General features: G+C 41.0%; 1 protein-coding gene across 1 annotated transcript in view; it reads left to right on the plus strand.

Moving 5' to 3' along the window:
* Positions 1–1,456: 1,456 nt before the first annotated feature.
* Positions 1,457–13,120, plus strand: part of LOC123239349 (5-hydroxytryptamine receptor 5B-like) — a 16,284-nt gene continuing 4,620 nt past the window's right edge. The window contains exon 1 of the mRNA XM_044666623.1: positions 1,457–2,242. Coding sequence (XP_044522558.1) covers positions 1,457–2,242 — 786 coding nt within the window. The remainder of the gene's footprint in view (positions 2,243–13,120) is intronic.

The raw sequence follows: 13,120 nt of genomic DNA on the forward strand, positions 1-13,120 counted from the left end.
GAAGTGTGCCGGATTTGAAATCAGAAGGGACCATGTTTGAATCCTGTGCGCTGCCAGTCGCCTGAGATTTTTGGGTAAGTCACTTAAACTGTCTGGCTCTCAAATGCCTCACCTATAAAAAGAGAGGAACTGGAATCAATGACCTCCAGTGCCTCTTTTGGTTCTAAAGTTTAAATCCCATCATCCTTCTCTCTCAAATGCTAAACCTGGATGTTAATTGTTGGGAATGGGTTGGGAAACAGGTAAGATTGCATTTCATTCAATAGTTAAGTCAAAAAGTATTTATTAAGTAAGCACTTTCACTGTGCTCTGGGAATACGAAGAAGGGGGGAAATAGTCCATGCCTTTGAGGAGCTCACATTCTAATGGGAGAGACGACATGCAAGCAATGATGCGCACGTAGTATATACATTGTAAAGGAAGATAAACGGAGAGGCAAATTGCTGCTTCCAGGGGGGCTGGGGGAAAAGTAGAATGAATGAACTTCTGCTTCCAGGTGGGAACAGAGAGGGTGGGGGTGAATTACCAGATTTCTCAAGACCCTACCAGGCAAGTTCGACTTATTTGATCTACTTTTTCGTCTTTTGGAGCTAGGGTGCTTTGACATGGGGGAGGGGAGAGAGTAATAAAGATTTTCCTATTTCAAATCCAAAACGCACCTGAACCCTCATTCTCCCACGGCGTGGTGGGCGGAGAGGCATCAGCTGGGTCTCCAAGAGAGAACTGGGGCGGGGCAATAGAGAGTACCTGTTCCACCAACTTCCAAATATACAATCAAAAGTCGTGACCCATTTAAAAGATCCGCCGAGGTGGCGGGTTCAGAATTAGCCCTTGGTAGCACAATCTTCTCCAAGCAGTACACCAGGAGACTTGATAACCCCAAACGGAGAAGGGTAACTGCTTGGAAACAAGCTGAGGAAGGGGAGTGTGCTGGACTCCCATTGGTTGGCGTACCAGATTCCACCCTCCCCGCCGCCCTTACCCTTTGGCAAAGAGGGAAGGTACCCATTCGTGCTTGCTGCTGCTCCAGCGGCTTCAGCCAGCGGACAGACCTCGCTGCACTCCAGAAGTCTCCCATATCTCCGGCTCCCCGGCGCCTCCGGGATGGAGAGGAGGCTTGGAAGGAGGACTGAGAAGCATTTCTGGAGGAAAACCTAATCTGCCATTCTCTCTGACTGCTTCTTCTCTAATCAATCTCCAGGGTCGAGTTGAGCCACAAGCAGCTGACCAGCTCCACTCTGCAACCCAGTGGGGGCGAGCAGCCTCAGTAACGCTGCTCCAGCTCAGGAGGCTGGGCGGTTTGTACCTTTCTCGTTTTCCTCTTCCCCCGCATACTCCTCTTGCCCATTCCCGCCATCCTACTCGCCTAGTCGGCTTCGAGCCTGTGCAATTAGAAGCTTGAGTTTGGGTACCCAGAGTCTGGGAGGCGGAGGCAAAGGAAGGAAAGGAGCGCGCGATGGAGAGCAACAATGTATCCACTTTTGCAGCTCTCACCTTCACGTCGGGGCCTGAGGGTTACAACAGTAGCCCCAGCTCCCTCGGAGCTGTTGGGAAGCAGAGCGATGTCTGGGAGGGGGAGGACATCTTGCCCAGCAAGGAGTCCCCTTTCTCCATTTTCACCGTGTTAGTCTTGACGTTGTTAGTACTCCTCATTGTGGCCACCTTCCTCTGGAACTTGCTGGTCCTGGCCACCATCCTAAGGGTGCGCGCCTTCCACCGTGTCCCACACAATCTAGTGGCTTCGACTGCCGTATCCGACGTGCTTGTGGCGGCGCTGGTCATGCCTCTGAGCCTGGTGAGCGAGGTATCCACTGGGAAGCGATGGCGGCTGGGGCGTGTCTTGTGCCATGTCTGGATCTCCTTCGACGTCCTCTGCTGCACCGCTAGCATCTGGAACGTGGCAGCCATAGCCCTGGACCGCTACTGGACCATCACCCGCCACATCCAGTACACCCTGCGCACCCGCAGCCGCGCTTCCAACCTCATGATTGTCCTCACTTGGGCCTTGTCTGCTCTCATCGCCTTTGCTCCCTTACTATTCGGCTGGGGTGAGGTGTACAGTGCTGAGCTCCAGCGCTGCCAGGTGAGCCAGGAGCCCTCTTATGCTGTTTTCTCCACCTGTGGCGCCTTCTACGTACCACTTGGAGTAGTACTTTTCGTCTACTGGAAGATCTACAAGGCAGCCAAATTCCGCATCGGGAGACGTCGAGTTGCAGTCTTGCCCCTGCCTGAGACAGTACAGGTAAAGAGAAGGAAGGGGACTCTCGAGTCACCAGGGACTGTTGGAAGGAAAAGGGTGGGAAGGCGACTAGCTTTTGGGAAATGGAAGAAAAAGAAAAAAGAGAACTAGAGGAGATTTGCCTACTGCCCGGTGTAGGATGAGGAAACAACAGCCTACAATATCTGGGCTGGTATAGAGGTGATGGTGAAAGGATTAAGCTATTTCTAGGCTAGGATGGGTTTAGCTGTTTTCCAAGAGACCTGATTGTATTGGGATTGTTTAGATATATAGGTGCTTATTTTTCAGTCTCATTTTCTCTCGCTATTTTGCCCATTTCCAAGATAATGCAACTGACTTGACTTTTTGGATTGACTTTTGCTTTTGTCTCTTCTCAGTTACTCTTTTCATTTAAATTCTCTATCCCTAATGGGCAGGAAAGGTCCAGGTTTATGCCTTGGGATAGCCATTTTTGTGTCCAGGTGAGGCAATTATTTCCTCTTCTTCCCTCCCTGAAGCCAGAAGAGTAGAGTCAGGGAATTGTTCAGGACCCATTCTCCTTCTAACTTCTTTTCCCTACACCTTTGAAGGGGTATCTGCCTTTAAACCACAGCCATCCCCAGCCCATAACTTAAAGCAGTTCCTTGGAGAGACTCAAGATTCCTTAATGATAAGCCCCAATCTGCATTTAAAATAAAATATATAGATCAATAAAAATGATTCCTAACACACCCATGAAACATGCCAGAGAGAAAAGGAAGAGAAAAACTGGTTTAAATGATTTTTTATTTAGGAGTTTCAGAGCCAGTAAATTCTTGCTACAGCCTATAGATGTGGTGGAGGGAAGAAGAGCTACAATTTAATGTACATGTTCCACCTTTTTATTCAGTTGCAGAGATCATGGACCATAAGGGAAATCCAATAGTATAATGGGTAAATGCTTGGAAGGGTGCCTTATTCAGATTTAATCATACTTTTAAAAATGTTCCTTGCTATTGCTTGGGGGCAGATAAAGCTTTCCAGGTAAATAGTTTAAGAAGCAAAGTTCCCATCCATCACCAGGAGAAAATGCTGAGAAGGAAACCCCCAAAGTAGAGACTTGTTGAGAATTTGTATAAATTTTTATTTCTGATCTGAGATTCCATTCTGGATTCCAGCCTGGTAGACAGAAGAGTAATGCTGGTGAACATGCACAGAGAAAACTGATTTTTAGAGGCCCAAAGTTGTTTCTTTAGAACTGGACCCTGCCAAAATAAAGCCAAATCCAAAGCAGCAAATGGGGTCTGAAGGAAAAAGCAGTGATGAACCTAAGGTCTAGTTCTCAGTTTGGCTGTTAACTAGCCAGCCATGTGGAAGTCAGTAAGCTACTTAGACTCTCCAGGTCTCCTTTTCTCATTTGAAAAATAGATTGAAAATGGAAATGAAATGAAATAAAAATGGAATGAAAACTCTCAAGTACCCTTCAGATTGAATATTCAGAGAAGATTTAACTCATGTCAAGAGTTGTCTGAATTTCTCTCTCCTTTGTTCCCCCAACCCCAATTTAGCCCTCTAATATTTTATACTTAGTCTAAACACCCAATCAAAGACCTCAGAAATATACCTCATAGGAGAATATGGCATTTCCCCACTTGCAACTACAGTGGTTGTATACTGGACTTTAGTATAGTAGAAAAAGCACTGAATTTGGAATGGAAGGACATGAGTTCTGAGCCTAACTCAGGCTGTGTGAACCTCTGTGAGTTTATTACCTCAAACACTTGTGAGAAGAGCCCTTAGAAGTAGGATATTATAGTTCAGAGGACTTGGGTTCCACCTCTGGCTGTGCCACTTAGTAGCTAGGTGACCCTGAACAAATCACTTAATTTCTCTGAGCCTCAGTTTCCTCATTTGTAAAACTGGACTGCCTATATATATGTATATATACATATATACATATATATGTATATATATATTCAACTCAGAGTTTTAAATAAGGATCAATTGAGGAAATGTTTGTCAAGAGTTTCACAAACATTCAAAGCTATAGACGTGTGAGCTCTTCCAAAAAGCAGAAACTTTTAACAAATAGGCAGCATGATCCAACATGGGCATCTAGGTGATACATAGATAGAGTGCTTGTCCCCAAGCCAGGAAGATCTGAATTTAAATTTGACATCAGACATTTACCGTGTGATGCTGGGTAAGTAATTTAACCCTATTTGCCTCCCTTTTCTGAGTTGGAGAAGAAAATGCAAACCACTCTAGGATCTTTGCTAAGAAAACCCCAAATGGAGTCACAGAGTCGGACATGACAAATCAACTAAACAACAACAAAAATCCAAAATCCACATTTGCAAACCTAGTTAATCTATGTGACCTTGGCCAAAGTCTTCTCTGGGCCTTCGTCTCCTTACATGGCCCACTGAGGTACTTGGCTAGGAGTTAGGAAGTCTTGCCTCTGGGTCACATTTTCTTCATTTCTCTTTCATTTTTAGATCTCTCATTCTATGATACTTGTCTGTCATTTTGCAGTTTCCAGAGCACTTTTCACATTACCTCACTTAATTTCACTATTCTAAGGGAGGGATTGAGGATACATATTATCTTCACTTTACAAATGAGGAAGCTGAGGCTCATAATAGTTGAGACTTGACCAAAGCCATGTGTATGAACTCCAATGTTCTTCCCATTCTACAGTGCTGTGTAGTTAGTCTACTAATCCTACCCCTATTATCTTTCTTTTTTAAACCTTTACCTTCTCTTTTAGTATCAATTCTAAGAGAGAAGAATAGAAAGAGCTAGGCAATCAGTTAAGTAACTTGCCCAGGATCACACAGCTAGGAAGTGTCCGAGACCAGATTTGAACCCAGGTCCTCCTGATTCCAGCTCTGACACTCTGTCCCATTGTGGTACCTAGATAATCCACCCACCCTCTTCATATAGCCTAGGGATCATTTGTAGTTTTTTGTCAATATAGTGGTACGAGCCTCTGCTAGCTAGTTGTTCTTAAGGTATCAGCTACTTTGCTTTTTCTCTTTGAGGCAGTTTACTGTTCTGATATCCAGGGAAGTTTTGTATGTTGGCGTGGATATCTTCCTACACTTCTCATGTGCTATAGATATTATCAAAAGGAATCTGGAAATTTCTTTCCTGATTTAACTTACCACTCATTCTCATAACAGATGAGCAGTTCTAGTTAGGAAAGCATGAGATTATCATCTTTAAGGTTTTCTTTCAAAGCTTAAGCCTCAATAGCTTTTGTAGGTTTCTGTCTACTTTGACATAAGTCACCTAGGAGCCAAATACACAGAAGGGTTTTAAAAAAAATCAAAGTCCTTAGGATGTCATTGGACTCTTCCTAAGGGAGTTCTCCCCTGTTGTTCCTTTGATTTTTCTAGCCCTGGCTTATAAGGAAGATTTAAAAAATTTTCACTAAAAGCCCATATTTCCTTCAAAGAAATTTTATGAAAAAAACAAAAAGACAAGGTAGAAAGAAGTTAAGGTAGTAATCCTCAAAATTCAGGTCTGATGAACTCAGGGGCAGAGTCTGTTTTCTACTGTTTGTGTATGATATCTTCATAACAACTCTCTACAGGTGTATGTGTGTGTGTATGTATGTATGTATGTATGTATAAGGAATGGGTGTTAGTGAGTGTGTATAAAGTCCTTTGTTTTTCAAAAAGGACCAATGACATCATGGGGTGATGTCTTGATTTGAGTGTGAGACAAAGTTGCACAGAGTTATTGGCCTCATTCTCTTTCCTAGTCATGTCACCATGACTAGTAAAACAGTATGAAGTGCAAATTAATCCTTTTATTGAACCAGGAATGAAACACTAGAATGAAGAATGATAGACCATGACTCCAGGTGACTTTTAAAAGTCAATTCACTGAGTCTTGGCAGCAAACTTACAAGGTTCTACCTCCTGATGGCTTAAGTAGAAGATGTCTGGAGCTGGAGAATGGAAAGATGGAAAAAGCCAAAGAAGGCAGAAGAGTAGAAGTTCAGGCAGAGACTACCACAGCAGAAGAGGGGGCCATGATTCTAAGAGGACCATTGGGCATAAGGTATATCTGCAAAGAAGCCATGTTTCTGAAAGCTAGCTAAACACTAAAAAGCTAGACACTAAAGCAGTAATACTATATCCCCTTGCTCCCTTCGGGTATAGGAAAAGTTTGCTAAACTTTCTTTGTTTTTTTTTTAATGTTTTCTTTGTTCTTTTCTTTTTTATTTTTTAATGTGATAACTATTTTTATTTTAATTTTGAATATTTTCCCCTAGTTACATATTTCATGTTCTTTCCCTAACCCCCAAGTCCCTCTAACCCTGCTTAGCCAATGCGCAATTCCACTGGGTTTTACATGTATCATTGATCAAGACCTAATTCCATATTATTGATAGTTGGACTAGAGTTATCGCTTAGTGTCTACATCCTCAATAATATGCCCAACAGCCCATGTGTTCAAGCAATTGTTTTTCTTATGTGTTTCTCCTCCCACAGTTCTTCCTCTGAATTAGTTTTCTTTCTCATAAGTTCTTTGTCCTTTTAAACAGTAGACCAAAGGTGTTTTCTGGATGGGTTGTACTTATTGGGAATATTGTTGAGAGAAGAACACTGGTAGGAAACATCCTCAGAGAAGAGATTCTAAGAGATAGGCCTTCACATTGAGATTTTGCCAAAAATGCCCTTATCTCTGATTAAAAATTCAAGACTAACAAAGATAAAGAGAATGAAAGATCTTTGATAGCATGTCTTAGAGTGGAGATGGTATATTTAAAAATGAGTACACAAGGCAGAGGATTTTGTAATCAGCCTTGAAGTATAGGTGGGTACCAAATTGTAAAGAGTCTTAATGTGAAACAAAAGATTTTGTATTTCATCTGAGGGCCAAAAGGGAGCTACTGAAGATTCTTGAGCAAGGAAGTGATACCAAAACTCTGACTTGTGCTTTAAGAATATCAGTTTGGCAGCTGAATGAAATAAAGAATAAAGACTAGAGTCAAAAAAACCATTAGCTTGTTGCAATATTCCAGACACAGAATGATGGAGTATTCCATGTGAGAAAAGAGAAGGAATGGAATGTGGGAGATAATAAGGAATTAGAATTTACTGGTCTTAGCAGTTGAGTAGATCTTGGGGAATGATAGAAAGATAAGGGTTGAGGATGATTGTAAATCTGAGTGAATTGAAGTATTGAGCATACTCAAAAGAAAGTGGGAAGATAAGAAGAGGGGAGGGTTTTAAAGCAATAATAATGATTTTTGTCTTGGGCATACTAGGTTTAAGATGCCTATGGGACATCCAGATGAAAATGGCTAATAGTCAGTTGGTGATGTGGGATGCACTCAGAAATGGGACTATCTGGATATATAGATCTGTGAGTGGCTGCATAGAAATGCTTCTTTAATTCTTGGGAGCTGATGAAATGACCAAGAAATAGCAGAGGAGAGAAGAAGAAAAGACCAAGGATTATCTTACATACTGGGATGAATTATGGATAATGGGACAGAGAATCATAAATTACTTTATTCTGGGTATGTTATAATACCTAAATAACAGGGAATTATCTTGAATTAGGTGAGACCAAAGAACCACACACTCTTCATATTTTACCATGTCGATACTTCTCAAGTCATGTCCAAAAAGTCTTAGAGGACTGTTCTCAGTGAAAGAATGCAAAGTACTGGCATATATTAGCATCCTCTAATAACTTCATGAAACCCTAAGAAGACTTTAGGTCAAACAAATAAATTATTAGAGTTGATGATAGAAATCCAGGCCAGAAACTAATTGGTTTAATTTTCTGATCTTCTTCCATTCTTAACCTTAACACAGTTGATTTTTAGCCTTCCTACACCAACTAAAAAACTATGTGCTCCAAACAGAATTGGAGCAATTATGTGTTGTGGTTTATGGAGTCTTTTTGTGTGCAAGAAGAGCTTTACAAAGTGACACTCTTTCGTTGTTTACATAATTACACCAATGGAAAGAATTGTTTTTTTTCCTACCAGATGCAAACTCAGTAGCACTTAGATTGGAAATGTTCCATAAGTTGTTTCATTTTGCTGTCTGATCCTGTGGTAGTTGAGCTATTAAGAGAAGTTGAGTATATCATCATGCTTCAGCTTTCAAAATCAAAGCAGCAGGCAGAGCTGTGTGGCTCACTGGATTGAAATACTGCTTTAGAGGCAGGAGGTCCTGGGTTCAAATGTGAACTGAGATACTTTCTAGCTGGGCAAATCACTTAACTCTCATTGACTAGTCCTGACCACCCAAATGCCTTTGATTTAATACACAGTATTGATTGTAAGAAAGAAGGTAAAGATTCATTTTTATTAAATGAAGCAGACAGCTTGTTTCCACTTTGATATGTTCTTTACAGTTCTGAAATTTCTTCTAAATGTTCTAGGGGGAAAAAAGATTTGTAGCTTAATAACTTGAACCACATGGCTATGAAACAGAGAGAGAAAGGAAGTTATATTTTTTCAGTTTTTACCCTTTTACTCTGCACATCACAAAATGTCTGGATGGCAATGGGAAAGGTCACATTATTTAGATTATTTCCCAATACTATGGGAGTCCATTATAATGAAATTAGTCTCAAATCTTTTCAGCAAGAACCCATAGAGAGTCCCAGAAGTTAATTCCAAGGAAGCAGTCAAAATTTAGGACCTCAGATTTCTGTACACAAAGGCACAAAGTGTATGAGTAACAACCAAGGGAAACTGGAGATCTTAATACAAGAAGGAAAAGTTCACATTGTGGCAATCATTGAGACTGATGCTATGAGATGCAGAGCTCTGGAATATGATTCTGGAATGGTATTCCTTTCCCAAAGAGAGAGAATAGGTAGTATGTGTTATGGAGCTAGGTGGTGCATTGGACTGCTTAAGAAATTCTGAGTTCAAATTTGGCCAGAGATGCTATGTGAACTTGGACAAGACACTTATCCTTGTCTGCCTCAGTTTCCTCTTCTGCAAAATGAGATTTATAATAATAGCACCTACCTCTGAAGGTTGTTGTGAGGATAAGATGAAATAAGATCTGCAAAGCATTTTGCATATCTCAAAGTGCTATAAAAAGCTATTATTATTATTATTATTATCATTATTAGAAGAAGCCAGAAATGAAAGTAGGGAATCATGGCAAAGAGTACTTGGGTCTTCTTCAAAACATCATGGCATGGGGCAGCTGGGTAGCTCAGTGGAGTGAGAGTCAGGCCTAGAGACAGGCCTAGGTTCAAACCCGGCCTCAGCCACTTCCCAGCTGTGTGACCCTGGGCAAGTCACTTGACCCCCATTGCCCACCCTTACCACTCTTCCACCTATGAGACAATACACCGAGATTAAGGGTTTAAAAAAAAAACATCATGGCATCCCATAATTGGTATCCATGAAGTATTACCATAATACCTGGGGCCTGGAGGAATGGTCCTGTGATTTAATTGGTATAAGGCCCTCCCAGGGGGTAAACTCTCTCTCCTAATGGCTAACTGAGAGACTAAGGGATTTACCCTTATTAAAATATGCAGTGTTTGTCAGAGGCAGAATTTAGTCCAAATCTTTCTAAGTCTGAGACCAGTTCTCTATCCATTACACCATGGCTCCCTCTCATCTGAAAAAGTGCTAAAAAAGAGTCCCACCAATTTAAGATTAATTTGAGTTAATAAGAACCTAATTTGAGTTAATAAGAATAGGAGCAGGTAGGTGATACAGAGCTCATATGTGGGATTCAGAATTTAGAAAAGCTGAGTTCAATTTCTGCCTCAGTCACTTGCTAGCTGTGTGACCCTGGACAAGTCATTTAACCTCTCTTTGCCCCAGTTTCCTCATTAATAAAATGAAGGGGAAAGAGCATCTACTTTAAGTTTATTCTGAGGATCAAGTGAAATATAAAGTGCTTTGCAAACCTCAAAGCATTACATAGTTACTGTTTTATAAAGAGCATTCTGGTGAAGTAAAAAAGGTAGAAACTGAAATATCATCTACATAAACATTAAACCACATGGACAAAAGAAGAAATAAATTCGTTTGGAGGAGCAGGTCAGAAGTCTGATACTGAGGCAGAGAAGGGCATTAAATGGAGAACTTCAATTATCTGGGTAATCATTTTTTTTAACTTGCCCTAGTTTCATCTCTCAAAAGTAGAACCATTGATGGGAAATTCTATTTTGGGATCTGATCTCAACAGCTGATTCGTTGCTGATTTGGAACTGATGGCAACCTAGGAGGGAAGTAACCACTTTATCTTAGAATTTGTGATAGAGGGAAGAGAGAAGTCTTATATAGTCTGAAGTATAGTGAAGCATCCTAGATTTTTGGAGAACTGATTGCAAAAGGTTCAAAGAGAGGATATGTGGAATAATTGTATAGAAGTCAATCCAAGAAGAATAGGAAGTTCACAACAATAGAAATCTGGGGGGCAGCTAGGAGGCTCAGTGGATTGAGAGCCAGACCTAGAGATGGGGGGTCCTAGGTTCAAATCTGGCCTCAGACACTTCCTAGCTATGTGACCTTGGACAAGTCACTTAACCCCCATTGCCTAGCCTTACCTTCTGCCTTGGAACCAATATGTAGTACTGATTCTAAGATAGAAGGTAAAAGGTTTTTTTTTTTTAAAAGAATGGATATCTGTAGACTATTACAATGAAGAAAAGCAAGAGGTGGGTTTCTAAGGAGGAAAATGTGGGTGCACAGGAAACTCACTAATAAACTCAAATTTTTTTCTATTTAAAAAACTACTTATATACAATATTTAACATCAACATAGATAAACTTTGTAAATACATTTAAATCAATTGTGGATGGGGATATTGAGTTGGTAGTGGTTGTATTTCAAACTTGAAGAGGATCAAAATGATGTCACTATGTTGGGGTCAATGTACAATGAGTCCAGCTGTGATTGATCAGACCAAAAGTAGCTCAGAAGGCTCTATCACAGGTCATGCATAAAAAGCTCATATAGACTTTTGGGATGGAATATAAAATGGTAAAATGATATGGGTGATGTCTTTTGAGTCAAGCATAGATTGGATTTAAATGAGGCAGATTTTCATGAATCTGTAAGCTTCCTTCTTCCAGAGACATCCAAGTCCAATGGCAAGACAAAAGCCAAGACAGTTGGTGATGGCTTGGGAATGCAGTGGATGACCTTGGTTTCTTTGGTGTCTAACCAAGCTCTAAGCACTCCACAAAACCTACTTCTACCACCTTCAAGGTTATTGGAACAAATTGTTCTCATCTGCCCCTTCCACACTGCAGAGTTTCACATGCCTAGAGTGGGCACCCCACCAACTCGCCAATGGGTTTGACACCTTTTGGTTACCCCTTAAGCTGATTTAGCCCACCTGCCAAGGTAATTTTACTGAAATGTGGCTGATATGCATACTACAGCTTCTGGGAACCATAGATGAGATCTGAGTGGCGGGTGGATACCTAAGAAGGAAAGAAATCCTAAAAAAGCCCAGAAGTATTACTCTTTACTGAACACTATTGTGTACTACTTTGTATTAGGTATTGTTTATGGTGTGAAGGGGGCAATGGAGTATGGGGGGGCCTGGTGTGGGTGGGTAGGTATTTTCTCTCCTTTCCCAAGAGATTTGCTAAAGATTCATGTGGCAGGTCCATGTTATGTGATCTGAAGCGTCTGTTAAACTTCCTTTAACCATTGGATGATTGGTAGCATCCTTTTTTTTAACATTTAATAATATTTATTTTTTAGAAAAGTTAACATGGTTACATGATTCATGCTCTTACTTTCCCCTTCATCCCCTGACCTCCCCCCCCTCCCCATAGCTGATGCGCATTTCCACTGGTTTTAACATGAGTCATTGATCAAGACCTATTTCCATATTATTGATAGTTGCACTGGGGTGGTCCTTAGAGACTACATCCCTAATCATGTCCGCCTCAACCCATGTGTTCAAGCAGTTGCTTTTCTTCTGTGTTTTCACTCCTGCAGTTCTTCCTCTGAATGTGGGTAGGGTTCTTTTCCATAAATCCCTCAGAACTGTCCTGGGTCATTGCATTGCTGCCAGTACAGAAGTCCATTACATTCTATTTTACCACAGTGTATTGGTCTCTGTGTACAATGTTCTTTTGGCTCTGCTCCTTTCACTCTGCATCAGTTCCTGAAGGTCTTTCCATCTCTCCTCCTCTTTACCAGAATATTTTCAAAACCCAAAACAACTTATTTTAAGGAGGAGGATTTAGACTGATATGGTACAAGGCAAATTACATGTCAAAAGAATGTTAATTTTTCAGGAATTTGTCTCCTCTGAGGGAGCACATTTATTGCTCTTATCTTACTTGGTCCAGACAATAATGAGATTCCTGTTTTGTTCTGCTGATATCATCCTTGTATTTCTTTTCTTTTCCTTCCTTCCTTCCTTCCTTCCTTCCTTCCTTCCNGAATGTGGGTAGTGTTCTTTTCCATAAATCCCTCAGAACTGTTCTGGGTCATTGCATTGCTGCCAGTACAGAAGTCCATTACATTCTATTTTACCACAGTGTATTGGTCTCTGTGTACAATGTTCTTCTGACTCTGCTCCTTTTGCTCTGCATCAATTCCTGGAAGTCTTTCCAGTTCACATGGAATTCCTCCAGTTTATTATTCCTTTTAGCACAATAGTATTCCATTACCACATATAACACAATTTGTTCAGCCATTTCCCAATTGGAGGGAATACCCTCATTTTCCAGTTTTTTGCCACCACAAAAAGCACGGCTATAAATATTTTCGTATAAGTCTGTTTATCTTTGATCTGTTTGGGGTACAAACCCAACAATGGTATGGCTGGATCAAAGGGCAGGCATTCTTTTATAGCCCTTTGAGCATAGTTCCAAATTGCCATCCAGAATGGTTGAATCAGTTCACAACTCCACCAGCAATGCATTAATGTCCCAATTTTGCCACATCC

The sequence above is a fragment of the Gracilinanus agilis genome, chromosome 3, assembly GCF_016433145.1.
Source record: "Gracilinanus agilis isolate LMUSP501 chromosome 3, AgileGrace, whole genome shotgun sequence".
Classification (NCBI taxonomy): Eukaryota; Metazoa; Chordata; class Mammalia; order Didelphimorphia; family Didelphidae; genus Gracilinanus; species Gracilinanus agilis.